Source organism: Phacochoerus africanus, chromosome 9, assembly GCF_016906955.1.
Source record: "Phacochoerus africanus isolate WHEZ1 chromosome 9, ROS_Pafr_v1, whole genome shotgun sequence".
NCBI lineage: Eukaryota > Metazoa > Chordata > Mammalia > Artiodactyla > Suidae > Phacochoerus > Phacochoerus africanus.
This window is the reverse complement of record NC_062552.1, coordinates 61233871-61252312: the sequence shown is the minus strand read 5'-3', so window position 1 is coordinate 61252312 and position 18442 is coordinate 61233871. Positions and strand designations below refer to the sequence as shown.

General features: G+C 55.3%; 3 protein-coding genes across 5 annotated transcripts in view; 1 reads left to right on the top strand and 2 right to left on the bottom strand.

Moving 5' to 3' along the window:
* HCN4 (hyperpolarization activated cyclic nucleotide gated potassium channel 4) overlaps nucleotides 1–5333 on the bottom strand; it is a 46065-nt gene extending 40732 nt beyond the window's left edge. The window contains exon 1 of the mRNA XM_047797315.1: nucleotides 3228–5333. Coding sequence (XP_047653271.1) covers nucleotides 3228–4012 — 785 coding nt within the window. The 5' untranslated portion in view covers nucleotides 4013–5333. The remainder of the gene's footprint in view (nucleotides 1–3227) is intronic.
* LOC125136488 (translation initiation factor IF-2-like) lies at nucleotides 4286–5329 on the bottom strand. Its single transcript, XM_047797320.1, has one exon. It carries the CDS (start codon nucleotides 5327–5329, stop codon nucleotides 4286–4288), a length of 1044 nt encoding a protein of 347 aa, XP_047653276.1.
* Nucleotides 4967–18442, top strand: part of REC114 (REC114 meiotic recombination protein) — a 170739-nt gene continuing 157263 nt past the window's right edge. For all 3 annotated transcript variants that reach the window (XM_047797323.1, XM_047797324.1, XM_047797322.1), the window contains exon 1: nucleotides 4967–5271. The gene's annotated coding sequence lies outside the window, so the exon portion shown is untranslated. The remainder of the gene's footprint in view (nucleotides 5272–18442) is intronic.

The following is an 18442-nucleotide window of genomic DNA, read 5'->3' as shown; positions in this document are numbered from 1 at the left end:
GCTCAGCTAGAGTTTGGGGCACAGACGCAGCCCTAGAACTGACATCCCACACAGGGATTTCCCTACCGGCCCCCACATCCACCCACACAGTTGCTGGATGCCTGCTCAGAGAGACACCTAGATGTCACACACCCAGGCTGGCCCCCTGAGCCTCACGCTCAAAAGCCCGACCAGCTTCTGGGAACAACACCAGGTCCATCTTCACTGGGGGTCCTCCCCTCCTTGTCTCTCCTCCTGAAAAAACAGGATCATATTGATGCTATGTTTTATTTGTTCCCAGTTTCCACCAAGCTCAGCTTCCAGGACATGGCTCATGTGGAAGGAAGGTTCCACCCAGGACCCAAGAGCCCAACCAGCTTTAGGTGGGAGCCTGGGAAGCACTGTCCCAAGGGGCTGTGTGTTCTGGCCTCCTCCCTTACCAAAGCTTAAATATGGATGTAAAAGGCAAATGGGGAGTGGAAGGGGAGGGGAGGCCAGACAAGCCTGGAGGAGCCATGGGGGTAGCCAGAGCATGGTGTGTGGGTGTGCAGGGAGTGGTGAGAAGGAGAAGAGGCAGCCAAGAAAAGCCTATTAAACACACACCCCAGGTTACACAGGTCACTCAGAGCGTAGCCCCATCCAGCCCTTGGAAAACCCAACCTTCCTCCCCAGGAATTGGAGGTGCCAGAAGCAGCCTGTGCCAGCAAGCCCTGAACTTCAAACCGCAAACTCAATCTATCATGGTTTGCTGGTGATTCTTTATTAAACCAATTCTGCTGGATCAATGCTTCCTGCCCGTCAAAATGATGAATAAATCCTCAACTGGCCTGAGCAATGCTTGCAGAAGCTCTGGTGAAGCCGGAGGTGGACAGTGGGGATTGGTTCCATATAGAGGCCCAAGGCCAGTGGCTGAAACTTGAAGGGTGGCTGAAACTTGTTGAGGGGGGAGGGCGGGGGCGGAGAGGATGGGTTGAGTTGGGTTTTCTAAGCTTAGAAGACTTGGCCAAGTCCTTGCCTCTTTGACCTTGTGAAGATGAGACCAGCTGTTTTTTTTCCTAGAGCCATGACCACAACCCCTACACACACACACACACACACACACACACACACACGCATGCACGCACGCACGCACCCGCACAGATGGTCTTTCTTGAATTTCTTCCCTTACACCCCACCCAACACCAGGCTCTGCAAAGAAAGTGTATGCTTCCAGCTACCAGTTCCTGTTGCTTGTCACTCAAACCCAAATTCAAAGCCCAATCTGACCTTTCTTCCTGTTGCCCATTTATCAATCCCACTGCATCCACACACCTCCCTGTCCCTACCTCCCTTCCACATGGCTCAGGCAGCCTGCAGTTAGTAAGGGATTCTGCAGCAGGGGGACTTCAGACACAAGCCAAGATGGGCAGAGTAAGATCAGGAAGGCAGAGGAGATTCCACTGGATGCCATCAACCTGGCCCCAGCCCTTCGCCATCCAGGATAAGGGGTAACTGGGAGGGCAAGTGCCAGTCAGAGGGAGCTCCATCGATGCCTAGTGTTAGACAGAGGCTAAGGCATGCCTAACATTGGCCCCTTGTGGTACCCCACCCCAGGCGATGGGATTGGGGGTGAGAACCCTGAACAGAGGCTTTCAGACAACAAAGCTAGTGGAGAGGCAAGCGAGGCTGATATTGGCATAATCCACCTGCTGCCACCACCACCACCAGGGAGTTCAGAGAGAGGAGGGTCCCAGGACACCCACGGGGTGCAGGAGACAAAAGTGACTGTCCACTCCTCCCTAGCTCAGGCAGGGCTCCTCAGGTCACAAGAGGGGAGGCCACGGGAACCAGCCACAGTTCCACATGCAAGGGTCTTACACTGGCTCGCCCAACTTGAGAGCTGTGGCTGTCTGTTTACTCTGGCCTCTGGCAATAGGAATTCTGGCTATTAGGATGAGGATGAGCAATCTCTCAAACAAGGAAAAGGCAGGGGCCCTCTGTTCACCACCTATTTTAAGCTGTAGAGTGCTGCCTGACTGGTCATTCCCAGCACGAGAAATCTCTCTCATTGGATGGAAAATGGCTTTGCTCTCATTACAAACCTAGCTTCCCTGGAGTTTGCAAAGAGGGCTCTGGGCTGGCAAAATGCTCATTTATATTGGCAGGCAAGCAGGGTAGGGAGCTAAATAGGAGCAGGGCCTAGAGAGACAGAAAGGATGAATTAAACCCAGCTCAAAAGGGTGAACATTTTTCAGACCCTCACTTCAGCCCTGTGTATCAGGAAAGCCCGGGGGGGGGGTGGGGGACCCCAAGAAATTGCCTAGGGTAGGGGCATCCCTGACCTCAACTTCAGAGGCAACAATCAATCTCTCTTTTTGTACAGATACCTCTACAGGCCCCGAGTGGTACCTGGCATCTGCCTCAGGTAATGAAGAGGGGGCGGGGTCCCTCTCCCTGACTGGCAGTCACACCCTTTGTTTGAGGACCCATGACTGCCCTGTGGAAGACCTGGAGCTGCTTGGGCCACTGGGGTGAGGATGGGGCACAGGAGGAGCTTAGGGTCACAGGACAACTGCTTATCAGTCAGGACACCAGGCATCTTCACTGACCACCCTGAGAAGGTCATGCTGTCCTGCTAGTCTGGATGCCTGCTGCCCAGGGTGCTGGCTCCTGGCCCACTACCTGGTACAAGGGGCTGGGCCTAGGGTTAAGGTGGGTGCAGAAAGCTTTTATCTTGGCCCCAGTGACCTCAGTCCTCCAGGAGCCCAGCTCTCCCCTCCCCAGTTGCAGCTTCCCAGGACACCAGAAGGCAGATATCAATGCCTGGGGTCAGCGCCCAAGGAGCGGGCCCAGCTGCCAAAAGGTCTGTGTCTCTCGGTGGCCCTGCTCTGCAGGCTAAGAGCTGGAGCAGCCTCTACGATGGCCACCCAGACTCTGCAGCCCAGAAGAGGGAGGCGGGGATGTGCAGCTTAAGGTGGTAGAGCCTCATCCTGGCTGCGGGCAAGGCTAGGCCAGGCACCGAACACCTTTTCAGGTTGCCTCTACTGAGGCCCAGACACTAGGAAACCAGGTTGGGAGGCTGGAGCACAGACGAAAGTTCTGACAGCGGTGCAAGAGGAGGTCTGGGGGTGTCTCGGAGCTTAGAGGCGTCCCCAGGCTCCCAGCGCCAGGCAGGAAAGTTAACTCTGGCAGAGGGGCAGGGCCGAGAGAGTGGAAGCATGCCTGCGACCGCTCAGGGAACGCATAGGATCGTCGCTGGGCCCCCCTACCTGAAGTCGCTGTAGGGGTGGATAATCCAAAACCCGGCCGACTTAACCCTCTCCTGCTCGCGCTCCACCGCTTTCTGGCTGCCAAACATCCGCAGGGAGAATTTGTTGACCCCAGGCTGGAGCATGGCCCCGAACTGGCGCTGCATAAAGCCGGCCTGGCCCAGGCGCACCTCCGCCTCGGGGAGGATCTGGTCGCCGGCGGCCGCGCCTCCCTCCACTTTGATCGCGGTGTCCACCGAGGGCTGCTCGCAGGAGGCGGGGACCGGCTGCGGCGGCTGCTGGGGCGGCGGCGGCGAGGCTGCGGGCTGAGCCGAGGCGCCAGGGCGCTCGGGCTCGGCCGCCAGGCCCGGGGGCGTCCTGTCCTCACCGGGGGACGCGTCGCCCTCGGTGATGAGCCGCCGCTCCTCCGCGGAGTCATGCAGGTGCCCGTGGCTGCTGCCGCCCCCTGCTCCGGCGCCGCTGCCGCCCCGGCTGCCCAGTGATGCCAGGCTCCCGCGGAAGCGCCTGCAGTCGCCGTTAGTGCTCGACTTGCCCGTGCCGCGGGCCGACCCTTCGCTGTCTGCCGCCCCGTGGGCCGCGCCCCGGGGTTCCGTGCCGCCTGCGGCCGCCGAGGGTGAAGGCGAAGGAAGCGGACGCAGCCGGATGCTCCTTCGGCTGGGGTCTTGGCGGCCCCCAGCCCCCTCCTCCTCGGCGTCCTCTTCCTCGTCCATGATCCACGCCTTGGCCCCCACCTGCTGCGGAAGGCTGTAGAGTCTCTTGCGCATGGACGGCGGCAGTTTGTCCATGGCGCCAGGGGTCGGAGCCCGGCCAGGGGCAGGGGCGCGGGTGCGGCGCCGCGGACCGGCTCCAGGTCCACCCGCGGGTCAGTCCGTCCGCGGGGACGCGTCCTTCGCCGCCGGCACGGGGCCGCCTTAGGCGCCCATGCTGGGCAGGTTGCGTGCCGCCGGGAGGCTCCCAGTCCGGCTCCGGGTCCCGGGGCTCGCCGCGCTGCGCCTCCTCCTGGGCCAAGCTGGGCGCGGGGACCCCGCGCTCTCTAGCTCGCTCCCTCCCTCCCGCGGTCAGGGGCGCGGCGCGCCGCCCGGCTCCAAGCGCCCCGCCCCCGCGGGGAACAATGGGCGCGGGTTGAAGCGGCTCTGCGGCCGCGGCGTTTGGAAAACCGCTTTGGAGTGCAGAACGCACGGCCCGCGCGCCTCTAGGGCGTGCGTCCCGCGGGCAGGCGGGCTGTCAGTCTGTCCCGTCGCCCGGCCTTTGTGGCCAGCCACGCGCGAGCTCGGCTCGCTTCCTTTGGCCGAGCCCGGCCGGCCCGTTCCGGGTCTCCCGCCGCAGCCGAGCGGAGCCCAGCGGCCCGCCGGGCTTACATCAGCGGCCGCCTCCCCCGGAGCGCCCTCCGGCAGCGCTCGGCTCCCGCGCCCCGGAATATTCATGAAGCCGCCGCAGCTCGCGGGTTGCCATAGGAGCGGCTCCCGCAGCCGGGCCTGCCTACCTGGGCTTCTTAAAGGGGCAGTGGCGCGCGGGCCGGGGGCTGGGAAGGGGGCGGGGGCGGGCTCGGCGGGGAGCGCAGGGTGGACGCTCGCCGGAACTCGGGGGCTGAAATGAGAGGCGTCCCTAATCCTCAACCTTCGAATGTCTTTCCTTGGCCGCAGGCTGGGAGCGTGCCCCAAGCCTAGGGTTCTGGCTTGGGTTGCGAATTCCCCACCCCAAGACAAGGGGGTGGGGCGGGGTTTCCCGACCTCTCCTTCTCCGCGCTCTGGGCTCGCCTCTTCCTGGCGGTTATGCTTTTCACCTGGGTCTCCGACCCTCCTTTGGCGAGGCGGGCGGGTAGTCCGCGCGAGGAGCCCCAGGCCTTCCCGCAGCGCGCCGGGAGAGGGGGTTTCCGGGAAATGCACTGCGTCGGGGCTGCTCCCGGGGTTTTCCTGTGATACAGGCTGGGGGCGAATCCCCCGCTGGTCTTTCCCCTGCGGAGCCTCGCGGCGGCCCGGCCAGAAGGGCGTGGGGGAAACTCCGGGAGGCACAGGGCTCGCGGGGGAGACCCAAGCCCTTCGAGGTAAGACTTCGAGGAAATGCGCCCGCAGCAGCCACCGATGCGGGATCGGACCCCGCATGCACCTCTCCTGGGGTGGTTCTGATGCGGGTTTCGGAGACCAGCCGGCTGCAGCGGGGAGCTAGCAGGCGGGCTCCCCCGGTGACTTCGCGCTCTGGGGCTAGCTGTGGACCTCCTTCTCCCTGGGTTCTCCTTCAAATTGTGACACCACAACGCTAGGGTAGTTCCTGCTCCTCCCAGGCTCCCTACCCCCAAGCAACCGCACAGCCCCCTCTCCCTTTGAGTCCGCTCCCCACCCCCCACCCCCCAGGCCCGCCGGCGATCCAGCTGTGTGTCCTTTCAATGCGTGCGGTCTCCGGGTTTACCGACAAATCCCACCATCTCTGCCAGAGATACAGCTCTACTCCTCACCAACACCCTGAGACAGCCTGACACCCCAACCCCCATCCACACAGACCAAGCTGCCAGATCCTCTCTTTCTGGCCTGGGGGCTGCCAAGATGGCCCAGGGCTTGCTCAGATACTGCGGGGGCCAGCATGCCAGATTAATTTAGCAGTGTGGATGGGTCATGGGGGGGAAGGGGTTGGCCAGGGAAGGTTGGAGTGTGGGTTTAAAGCTGAAGTGGATCCTCAGCAGATTCTGACAGGAGGGAAAAGTCCCCCTAGCACTGCCATCTCTCTGAGGAATAACGTGAAGTTTTTCTTCATTCTCAGCCCACTTGTGATCACCTCCCCCATCCCATTCAGAACAGAAATGTGGGGAGCAAAATGGGGGGATGGTGGTGTTGCAGCCTGGCAGGAGATTTTCTGCTCTAGCCACAGGTCCACAGGACCTCCCAAGGGGAGAGGGAATGACTAGGGTGATGACATCAGCGATTGCTGGCATTTCTACTTTCCAGCAGCTCTGAGCTGACAGTTCTTTGCACAGATGCTGGGAGGCCTAATCCCTGAGTGTCCTTGGGTCTCCTTGAGAAGGAGTGTTCTTAACCAACTGTGAGCCCTGCCTGCCCTGGCGCGCCAGCCACGGGGGAAGACCTCCGTTTAACGCGCTTCTTTGGGCTTCTGTGTCCATCCGGGAGCCAGGCTGCCCTACCAAACCTTCAGGAATTCAGCCCTTACCGGCTTTCTAGTGACCCATGGTAGGGGCATCTCCTCCTCTAAGAAGCCCTTCCTGGCCACCCACATTTTGGCCATGTCTCCCCTTTTGGGTCCCATGGCCCAGGAGCTCCCATCAACCTGTGTCTCCTTCAGGACTGAGCTCCCCAAGGGGAGGACACATCTAACTCATCTCAGGGACCCCTGCACCAACTCAGTGGGGGGACAGAGAGCAGATCCATACGTGTCAACTCCACCCGTGACTGAGGGACCCTGGAAGTTAGCTAATGCCATTGAAGGGGCTCCTTGAAGTAGACAGAGGATAGGACCCGGCTTCTGCTTCCTGGGACACTATGGCCACAGGCTGGCCAGGGGGCCAGGTCCCTTAATTCCTCCCCCTCTAACAGCTCCCCTTCCCTCAATTTAATTACCACCACCCATTCAGGACCAGCTAGGACGGTTTGATAAAGCAGGCACCTGGAAACCCTTCATGAGGCCTGACTTTCCTCTCTCCTCTCCGCGTACAGTGGATAGCTGTGGCATGCCAGCAGTCTGGGGAAAAGAGGATAGGGGACTCAGATCTTGCCCTCGATGGGCTCCAAGTTGTGGAAAATCTAGACTCCCGTTCAAGAAAGAGGAGACAGAGTTCCGTGTGGTACCAGGGATTAAAGATCTGGCATTGCCACAGCTGCAGTGTATGTTGCATCTGGCTTGGATTCAATCCCTGGCTGGGGGAATTTCCATATGCACAGGTGCGGCAGGGAGGGAGAGGAGAAAAATCAAGACAGAAAAGAAGTGTGTATTAAATCAATGCCTCAACCAATGAGATTTCAGGAGAGGCACCTTGCTGAGGCTTGTGGGTAGCTAGGGAGGACTTCCTGGAGAGGAGGGGGGCAGTCAGCTTTGGTGAGGGATGTGGATCCAGCACTTTACAGCTCAAGCTTCATTTGTTAAACCATATGAAATTTTTGTGTGCCAAATATGGTCAGATTTTCATAGTTCCGTGTGGCTGTGTGTGTGTGTGACCTAGCAGTCTTACTCCCATTTGCAAGTCAAAGAACTAAAGCACAGAGAGGTTAAGTGACCTGTTAAATGTCCCACAGCAAAAAATGGTGGAGCTGGAACTCCAGCCAAGGGCTCCATGGGTCAGGCTCTTCTCTGCTGCCCAGGTGACTCACACAGATGGGGTAGGGACAAGCCCAGATACAGGAGAGAGAGGCAGTTCTGGCTCTGGCGTGGCTAAAGCAGGTGAAGACAGCCCCCCCCCACCTTGCTCCCCCATTCTGTATTCTCCCCATTGCTCCACCCATGTCTCACACCCTCTCCTTTCCAGCACCACCTGGAAAGGCTTGGGGTCTGCTCTGGTCGGTCTGATAGCACAATACACAGGATCTGGGAACCCCGGCAAGGGGAAGGCGCTTCCCTGGACTGAACTGGGGAAAAGACCTGTGGCGTTCAGCTGCAGTGGGGAACTGAGCACCTCTGAGAGACAGATGTGCCTCCTGCCAGGCTTCAGGGGAGCTGGGTATTCCTGGAATGCCACACCAGGAAAGATCAGGGTCTAAGAGAGAAGGGACTGGAGAAGATGGGCTTCCTTCCCTGGGAGGGACGCTGAATGTCTGGGAGTGGGATAGGGATATAGCTGATTATCATATATCAACCTGATCTTATTTGGTGGTGGCCTGGATGGGCAGAGGGAGATGGGACATTCTGGAATTTTATTTGCTCATGGTCTGAGGGTATTGTTCTTGCTGAAAGAGGCAGCTCTGGGGCAGGACAGTGGCTCCACACTATGTAATACCAAGGTTTCAGCCAGTTCTGCTTGAAATTTAACCAAAAAGAGAACAATGTAGGATATGTTAGGGTAAGGTTGCCAACTGTCCTTTCGTAGAAGGCTGTCTCTATTCTGACATTATATCCTTGTTGTATTTTCTGTGTTAAAATGCCCTTTTATGAAATCATGGTACTAAAAAAAAAAAAAAAAAAAGAGTTCCCATCGTGGCGCAACAGAAATGAATCCAACTAGGAACCATGAGATTGCATGTTTGATCCCTGGCCTCGCTCAGTGGGTTAAGGGTCCGGCGTTGCTGTGAGCTGCGGTGTAGGTCGCAGATGCAGCTCGGATCCCGCATTGCTGTGGCTCCAATTAGACCCCTAGCCTGGGAACCTCCATACCCCACAGGTGTGGCCCTAAAAAGACAAAAAGACAAAAAAGAAAGAAAGAAAGAAAGAAATTGTAATACTGAGAGAGAGTATTTTTTTATGTTCTTGGTTAAATAAAAAGTTGTCATGCGGTTCTGTGTTCCCCATAATCATCTTTGAAATGTTATTGGTCTGTGAGTTCCAAAAGTCTGAGTGCCCCTGCTATAAACAATAGAGCATGAGACTGGAAAACGAAAGCTCTAAAATGAAATACTTCATGTCATTTACTGCCCATGTATGCCTCCGTCATCTTGTGTATAAAATGGGTTTCATGAAATGTGCCTCCCAAGTTATTGTGACAACTAAATGAGCAAGCAAATGAGGCAAGCATGGCTTCTCATGTAGTCCAGTTCTCAGTAAGCACTGAGTGATGGAACATTGAATGAAACCCACATTAGCTAACAGAGGGGGAGACACTTGGCCTGTGGAATCCAGTTTAGGTCATATGCTGCTTTTGGTTGGAGTTCCCACTGTGGTGAAGTGGGTTGAGGATCCAGCATTGTCACTGCAACATCTCGGATTGCTGCTGTGGCGTGAGTTTGATCCCTGGCCCAGGAATTTCCACATGCCATGGGCACAGCCTCCAAAAAATTGCATTTGGGATGAAAGGGGTATCTTGCTATTGAGGATTGCTTTCTTTGAATTCTTTTTTGTTTGTTTGTTTGGTTTTTTTGTTTTTTGTTTTGTTTTTTTAGGACCGCTCCCACAGCACATGGAGGTTTCCAGGCTAGGGGTTGAACTGGAGCTGTAGCTGCTGGCCTACACCACAGCCACAGCACCTCGGGATCTGAACTGCATCTGCGCTCTGCACCACAGCTCATGGCAACGCCAGATCCTTAACCCACTGAGTGAGACCAGGGATCAAACCTGTGTTCTCTTGGATACTAATCAGATTCGTTTCTGCTGAGCCACAATGGGAACTCCTGAATTCTCCATCCTTGACAGGCCCTGGCCAGATGTCCAGAAGGCAAGCTTTCTTCTCTAGGATGGGCATTTGCCTAAGTGGGATCAGAGGGAACTGACTCAGAGGTCACCCCCTTGACCTTGTGCTGGGGAATCCCCGCTGTCCACAGGTGCAACGTCATCTCTCTGTGGTGTAGGATCTCACCCTCCCGATGCCCCTTCTGCTGTGCTCTGAGGCAGGTCTGTTCCGTGGGCTGGCTTAGGGATATATGTACTTCCTGCTGGGCATCCTGACTTGGGGACAGGACCCCGAGAATCTGCTGTATTCTCTCAAGCTTCCTGATGAAGAAACAAGAAGGAGAAAGGGGCACATGGAGAGCAAGCCCAATTGGATATAGATGTTTAGAGGAAACAAATCCACCCCCAGTCTTGACCAAGCCCTTGGGTGGCCATCCCTCAGCACAGCCGCACATGGAGAAGGCAAAGAGATGACCTAGCTTGGGCAGTTCTCAATGTGGTCAAAGCAGTGAAAGGCTCTCCCGGAGGTTTGTACTCAAAGGTCAGAGGAGGTGGTTCAGAAGCTCAGAGCAATGGTTCTCTTGAATATGTATGGTCAAGGTGGGCTTCCTGGAGGAGGTGGAAGGTGAACTGAGGTTTCTAGGCAATGGTTACAGTGCACGTGTGTTTCTTACGGGGGAAAACAATGAGTGGAGCAGCGTGGCAGGGGTGGGGGCTGCTGCACTCGTTTAGTGGGGTAAACGAGGTATTGCCAGAGGGTACAGCCAGGGGAAGGCTCTACCTTAAGGGGCCACTAAGCTGTTGCCCCAATCTGGCCCTAAGAGGTCTGCCTGTCCCTATAGAAAGAGGGTATTGGGTCCTTCTGATTCCTTCCTCCCAATACCCTCACCTCCAGACTCTGGCTGCAAAATCCCTCATGCTCACTCGTCCCTGGTGAAGGCAGTAGTAAAAGCAAGCCTCCACAGGCTCAGCTTCCTGTTGGGCTTGCCACCTGCTTTCTTCTCTATTCTGCCTGGTTTCTCTGGGATCTGGGAGTGTGAGCTGGAGTATTGTCCTCTTCTCCACCATCTGCCCCTGTGCAGGACCCCGCCTGTGAGTGCCGGGAGCCCAGCAGAGCCCAAAGGCCTTTCATCCCCAGGCCAGCCCTGGTTCTGCTGCCCTTGATCTCTCCAGTCTCCCCATCCTGCAACCCCAGCTGTTCCCCCAGCACTCTGCCAGGGTGCCGGCTGGGACACCATGCCCCTCTCCTCCCAGGGAGGCAGAAGAAAGATGTGCTGACAGCTCAGCCAGGCCTGGACTTTGTCTCCATGTCCTGCTGGGGCTCCAGGACGTCTGGGCCACCTGGACTCAGAGCCAGGCTGGAGAGTGAGGCACTTGGGGTGGAAGGAGGCCCCCGAGGTGCTGGCTGAGCTGAGCTGCCAAGAAATAAGTACCAGAGACTCCTCTGCCCTGAGTCTGGAATTCACCATCTATCAGGGCTGAAGGGAGTTTAGACAGGGGCCAAACTGGCTTCAGCAGCCCAGGCTGGAGGTGTTAGGGAGGGAAAGGAAGGGACAGGACGGCCTGGGAGAGGGGGAAGAGGCTGGGCAAATGGGGCAAGGTGGATTGCGGGGTGGGGGAGTGAGGAGAGTTGGGTGATGGGGCTTCCCTGGGAACCCTGAGGTGGCCCAGGAGTGGGCTCACGCCTCCCCAGGCACTGGGCTCCTCCCCTCTACCAAGCCCTGCACACGTGGTCCTCCCTTATGTGCCCTCTGCCTTCTCCCCCATTCCTCTCCTTTTTCTCCTTCCCCCAATTTCACATCACTCCTTTTCTTGGCTCAATCGTGCACCCATTTATTTATCCAGCCTCCTGTGGAGTACCTCCTCTATGATGCCCTAAGCTCCAGCCCCTAATCTCCAGGCACCTCGGACTGTGGTAGGAATGAGACAGATACAGAAGCTCTCGTGTGGAAGCCAGGGGCAGGGGCACGTGGTGTGGGCACGTGGGAGGAGAGCAGAGGAAGGAGGAGGAAGGACATCGACAAGGGGTGCAGGGGAGAGGGGCGTGTTTGAATTGGCCTGTACAGAAGGCCTGTGTGGTTTGGAAGAGTGAAGGCAGAGAGGTGGGCACGCCAGGCGAAGGGGCCCCCATGCGGCAGGATGGGTGGGCAGTCTGGGAGCCTGCGGCCCTGGTGGTCGGGGAGCAGTGAGCACGAGGACCATGTGGGTTGGTTCTGGAGGCGAAGACTGGAACCAACTCAAGACAAGCCAGGAGACCAGCCCGGTGCTCAGCTCTGCAGTGAGTGAGCCAGAAAAGGATAAGACACAGTCTTTGCTCTTGCAAGCTCACAGTGGGGTTAGGGAGAGTGAAGTAATGACACAAAACCATTTAGTCATTCTCCCAGAGACAGATACCTGCCCCCCGCCCGCCACCGGCCACGGGGCACACATGGAGTGAGCCACAGCCAGGGTGGAACAGCTGGATGGGAGATCTGCTCTCCAGCTCCCTGCACAGCACATCTTTTGTATGAGCCCCTTGGCCCAGCCTCCCTCCCACAAGCCCTGCACATCGGGATAACCTGCTATTACATGAGCCTTCTGCTGGATGCCTTCCAGGGAGAGATAGTTCCGCTGTGTAATGAAAGCTGTGCCCCCCAGGCCACCCTGCAGGGTTCAGAGCAGAGTCAGAGTCAGGGAGAGGGCGATTGAGGCTGAGATGGGGGCTGTGAAAGACACAGTGACAGGGGATGTGATAGAGGCTATGACAGAGTCCATGACAGGGACTGTGATAGAGGCTGTAACAGGCGCTATCACAGGGACTGACAGACACTGTAACAGGGGATGTGACAGAGACCGATGGGCTGTGACAGAGACTACGGTAGGGACTGTGATGGGCTGTGGCAGGGACTGTGACATGGGCTGTGATAGATGCTGTGATGGGCTGTGACAAACTGATAGGGCTGTGACAGACTTTGGTAGGGACTGTGACAGGGGCTGTGACAGAGGGTGTGACAGGCGCTGTGACAAAGACTGTGACCGGAGCTATGATAGGGAAGGTGAAAGGGACTATGATAGAGGCTGTGACAGGCACTGTGAGAGACACTGTGACAAAGACTGTGATGGGGCTGAGATAGAGATTGTGACAGAGACTGTAACAGACCCTGACAGGGGCTGTGACAGAAACTGGTGGGGTTGTGACAGAGACTATGGTAGGGACTGTGTCAGAGGATGTGACAGGAGCTGTGATGGGGACTGTGACAAAGATTATGATAGAGGCTGTGACAGGCACTGTGACAAAGACTGTGACAGTGGCTGAGATTGAGATTGTGAGAAGGATTGTGACAGGGGCTGTGATAGAAAGTGTGATGGGGTTGTGAAAGACACTGAAACAGGGGCTGTGACAGAGACTGTATTAGAAACTGTGACAGATGTTCTGACAGGGACTTTGATGGGGCTGGGCAGGGGCTGTCAGAGAGGTGTGGCAGAAGTTGTGACAGGGGCTGTAATAGGCTGTGCCAGAGGCTCGAAAGATGCTGTGACAGGGGCTGTGACAGAGGCTATGGTAGGAATTGTGACAGGGGCTGTGACAAACATTGTGACAGAAAGTATGACAGGGGCTGTGACAGGGGCGGTGACGGGGGCTGGGCAGGGACTGAGACAGAAATGTGACTAAGTCTGGTGCCACAACCAGAGTTGGGACAACAGTTCCCGGAGCCCAGGCCCACACTCCCACGGCCGGCAGTGCAGTTGGCGGTGACAGCAGCAACACTGCAAACACACAGGCCCAGCCAGGCCCAGGCATTTGTGGAGACGCCAACAGGCTGAAGCTGCCACAGGAAGAGAACGAGAGGGAGGTGAGAGAAGCAGGTTGCCGCCTGGCTCTGCCATGCATTCCTGTACGCCTGTCCACGGGCAAGTTCCGGGGCCTCAGTTTCCTGGATAATGGAAGAGGTCAGGTCACAGAGTGAGGGGGCGGCGCACGCGGCCTGACAGAGGGGCCCTGTGAGACTCCAAGTCATTATAAGGGGTCTCTGAATCCTCATGGTCTCCCCAAGCACAGCCTGCAGACTGAATAAGAAATGCGCCTTCCATGTATATGAACAACCATTTCCGCTGTGTGTGGGTGCCAGTGTGATGAGTAAAACACAAATTTGTTTTAAAGCGTAACTGAATTCATAGTCACGATAACTAACATTTATGGAGAGCTAGCTCTGTGCCAGGCATGGTGCCAAGTACTTAGCGTGGATTAGCTCCTGTAATCCTTGCCAGAGCCCTGTCAGGTAAGTGGTATTATCCCCATTTTACAGATGATTAAATTGAGGCAAAAGAGGTTGACTGACTTGCCCAACCTCCCACTGGTAGAGGAAGAGCCAGGGTTTGCAGGCAGTTATATCCGCCCCAGCCTCTTATCTGGCACCATCCCTGACAGTTTGCTCGATCACAGCTGCTACCATGTCAGGTATATTTTGAAGTACCAAAGTCAGATTTTTTTTTTTTCAGTGATAAAGAGTTCCCTGTACTCCATTTGGCTGGGACCTGCTGGGAAGCATTCCTTCAGCTCATGGGTGTTTGGGGAACTCATCTCCTCTCTGCCCCCCTGCCTAGGCTCTGGGAATTGGGGATGAGCAGGACATGGTTTTCTGCCCCAGGAGAGCACAGAATGGCTAGAACAATTTCCAGGGCTGTGGTTGTCATTGCAGCTTTTGTTCAGGCTCTCACTGACCCATGTGGGTCATAAGGCATTCTGGCCAAGCCGTCCCTGGCCCTGGCTCCTGCTGTGCCAACCCTGCAGACTGTTCTGATGGCTTCACGCTCATCTCTGCACCCTTCTTGAGTCATGTTCAGAAGGAAAATTCTCTGCCAGGCCCCTTGAGAGGACAGGGTCCCTCAGCCTCCTCACAGAAGAGCCCCCTCCTGCTGCTGTCCTTGGGGGATGGACCCTCATCCTCCCTGACCACGCCCTGCCCCCCCACCCCCGTGGTCAGTTCTGGCCTCTCCCAAACCGTTGCCCCTTCACCACCCATAAAACTCTTCCACCTGCCTGTTCTACTGAGGCTCTCACACCCAGTCTCCTCACAGCTGTCACCCAGGGGTCATTCCCACTCAGCTTCCTCCCCATCTCAGTCCCAGAGGGGCCCCCACGTGAACCTCAGCCCTAACTCCAGGTTTTCCGAGGCTGCCTTCTCAACATCATGGCCCTCATCTAGCCCTGCTCCACCCGCACTACCTGAAATTCAGGTTCCCCCCGTCCAACCTCAGCCTCTGCTCCTTCCACCATCTCAGGGCTTTCCCTTTACACCTGCTCCTTAAGGGCAGAGCAAGGCTGTCCATCCACCTCCTGCCTCAGACAGACCCTTCTTTCCCCAGCTTAGACCACAAGAGCCGCCACCTCAGCCTTCACCTCCTGTGTCCTCTGCTCCCTTGTTCCAGCTCCACGATCCCTTCGGTTTGCCAACCTAGAAACTCCAGTCCTGGATTGAGTCTACTGCCAGCCCTCTCTGAGGTTCACAGGCTCCAGCAGCCCCACCGAGGCAGCCAGAGGCAGCAGGGGGGCGGGGGTGAGCAACCACACAGCTGCCCAGATTGGCTCTTAAGGTCATCGTCTAACATGCCTCATGCTGCCCGGCAGCCCCATTGTATCTCCTATCTGCCCTCCCTTCATCCCGTTCCATCAGTTACCACTTCTCCCAAATGTTCAACCCCTTCCTGCAGTATCCTTCCCATCCGCATTGAAACCTGATCAAGTTTTTTCTCTCCAAAATAGGTCCTCCCTGAACCCGGCTGTCCCTTTATCTCCTTCCCAACACATTTAATCTTTTTTTTTCTTTTTGCCTTTTGCTTTTTAGGGCCACACCCACGGCATATGGAAATTCCCAGGCTAGGGGTCCAATTGGAGCTACAGCTGCAGGCCTACACCACAGCCACAGCAATGCAGAATCCAAACTGCATCTGCAACCCACACCATAGCTCACGGCAACGCGGCAACACCAGATCCATAACCCACTGAGTGAGGCCAGGGATCAAACCTGCATCCTCACGGATGCTAGTCAGATTCGTTTACGCTGAGCCACGACAGGAACTCTAATCACATCTAATCTTAAAGTGTGCGCTTCCCTTGCTTTCCTTTCTCAACGGCCGTGCACTCCTCAGCCCACAGAGACCAGGCTTCACCACCCTGTGTGTATTCAGCAAGACCAAATTCACTTTGGGTTCCTGTCCCTACTTGGCCTCTGGGCATCACGTGATGCTGCTGACCACTCCCCCCACCCCCACTCTCTTCCCTTGACTTCAGAAATACATACTCTCCTGACTTTCTCTCTACATCCCTGGCCAGTCCTCGGTCTCTTGTGTGAGGTGGAAGCCCTCCTCTGCTGGCTCCTCACTGTTGGCATTATAACCGACTCTGCTGCATGCCTCTTCTTTTCTCCTGCCATCTCTCTGTCTGGACACTCTCACCCAGGCCTTTGGCTTTGGTTCCCATCCTTGCCTTCAACCAGACCTCTCCCCCAGCTGCCAGATCTTTGTTCAATGGCCTCTTGAGTGTCTTACAAGAACCTCACACTCCACATGCTCACCCCCAAAACCCTCTGTTCTTCCCATTCAGTGAATGACACCGACAGCCTTCCAGCAGCTGACGTCAGAAACCTGGGCATCATTCCTGATGCCTTCCTCTATCCTCTACCCCATCTCTGAGCATTTATTTGCATATATAAATATGCAGGGGGTATTTTCCTAAACTGGAGAAGGTGGTTGGATGCTAGGAAGAAAGATGAGCTTCTGGAAGATGATGAAAAGCCCCTGTGGTCGTCTGAGCAATGGTCCCCAAAGATAATCAAGTCCTAACCACTGGAACTTGTGAATATTACCTTATGTGACAGAAGACACTTGGCAGATGTGATTAAGGATCTTGAATATGGGGAGATTGTTTTGGATTATCTGGGTAGTCCCTAAAGGCAATCATTGATGTCTTTATAAGGGGGAGTTCCCATTGTGGCACAGCAGAAATGAATCTGACTAGGAACCATGAGGTTGCGGGTTCCATCCCTGGCCTTGATCAGGGGGTTAAGGATCCGGTGTTGCCGTGAAGCTGTGGTGTGGGTCATAGATGTGGCTTGGATGTGGCGTTGCTGTGGCTCTGGCATAAGCTGGCAGCAACAGCTCCGATTAGACCCCTAGCCCAGGAACTTTCATATGCTGTAGGTGTGGCCCTAAAAAGGCAAAGAAAGGAAGGAAGGAAGGAAGGAAGGTGGAGGAAGGGGCCATGAGCCAAGGAACACAAACAAAATGCAGCGCTAGAATTTGGAAAAGGCAAGGATTCTCTCCTAGAGCCTCTGGAGGGAGCCCAGCCCTGCCAACATTCTGATTCCAGCCCGGTGAACCTGACTTTGGCCTTCAGGCCTCCAGAGCAGTGAGAGAACAAAGGTAGATTGTTTTAAGCCACCATGTTTGTGCCATTTGTTACAACAGCAATAGGAAACTAATACAGTCCCTTTTGGTCCTCCTGTCCCCTCTGTCTTCCTCTTAAGCTGGGTTAATCCCCTTGGTGTTAGCAGGGAGGCCAGATACTGGGTGGTAGAGGAGGCCCAGCTTGGGACTCGGAGTCCTCTGGTCCCAGGGAATGGTGGCTCTGGGCGCGCTGAAAGGGAGGTGACTCCTCAGAGCTGTAGTCACATGCAGGTCACTGTCAGAATGGCTTTGCTGTCAGCAGGTGCTGAACTAGGACAGGAGAGGAAGAATTCCGGAGAAGCCATATGGGGATTGTGGCTGACGGGGTGATGTTTCAGCATATGTGGGCTCCCTTTTTGGAACTCCCAGAAATACTTGTGGCAGAGGAGGAAGAGGGCAGAGGTCCTGTAGGTGCCAGAAGAGAAACAGCAGGAACTTTGGGTGATGGATGTTAATGGAACTTTATTTATAGTCCAAGACTGGGAGGGTTTGATAATGTTGGGCTGTGTCGCTCTTCCAGCCCACGATGCCCTCCCTGCCTTTAAACAAGGTGGCTGATTAAGCGAACAATGACTTCCAAACCCTTTTCGTCCCCTTTTCCCCTTTCCATTTAGTTTTTATCTTTTCCTTCTGGAGTCAAAGGAGCACTTTCTATAGTGGGGAGAATATTCCTTTTTCTGTCATTTATCCCTACAAATACTTTTTCTCCCTCACCCCATTTATTATTTAACTTTTCTTATGGCATGTTTGCCACGCAGAAATTTTCATTTTTATGTAGTGAAGCATGTCAGCTTCTCCTTTTATGATCTCTGACCTAGATATCATACTTGAAGAGCTCTTCCCCACCTCAAGAAATATTCACTTACAATCTCTTGTCTGCAGAAACATACTCTTTACATGTATAATCCATCTTCCTCCATTAGTTAGAAATGCCTCTTACATACTACATTTCTGTATACATTTTTCTGGATTCCGTATCTGTTCCATGATGTGTTTTCCTGTTCCTCTTCCTATATCGCTCCTCACCCCCTGCCAAATTACTCTAATGTACTATTATATTTTTTAGAAAAGACAAAGGAGTCTCTTTCTCATCGACTGATCATCTCTTTCAGAATTCTCCTAGCCATTTCTTACCAGATTAACTAAAACATTCTTCGATCATGTTAAAATGTATGCTGGTGCTTTGATTAGGATTGTGCTGCATTTATAAAATAATTTGGAGGAATATGTATCTCTCTATCTCTCCAGGAGGAAGGTCTGTCCCTATTTAAGTCTTCTTTTGTGTCTGAAGAAACCCCTGCCATGGTTTCAGCCTGGGTGCAGCCCTTTCTCTCATTTTTGTTTCTTTTTGTTCATTTCTGTCAAGTTTGGGGAGGGTAGTTTTGTAAACCTGCATTTAAGCCACCCTGCTTCCCAGAAGTCTTTAGATTTGCACTGAATTGAGGGCGAAGGCGGGGATGATGAGCTGAAGCTGTGGGTGTGGGTGAAATTCGGAAGGAGAGTAAATGCTAAATGGGAGGAGCAGAAGCTTG

Bases quoted from the DNA above. Each gene is read 5' to 3' on its own strand.
- LOC125136488 (XM_047797320.1), bottom strand. From the start codon at position 5,329: ATGCGGGGTCCGATCCCGCATCGGTGGCTGCTGCGGGCGCATTTCCTC.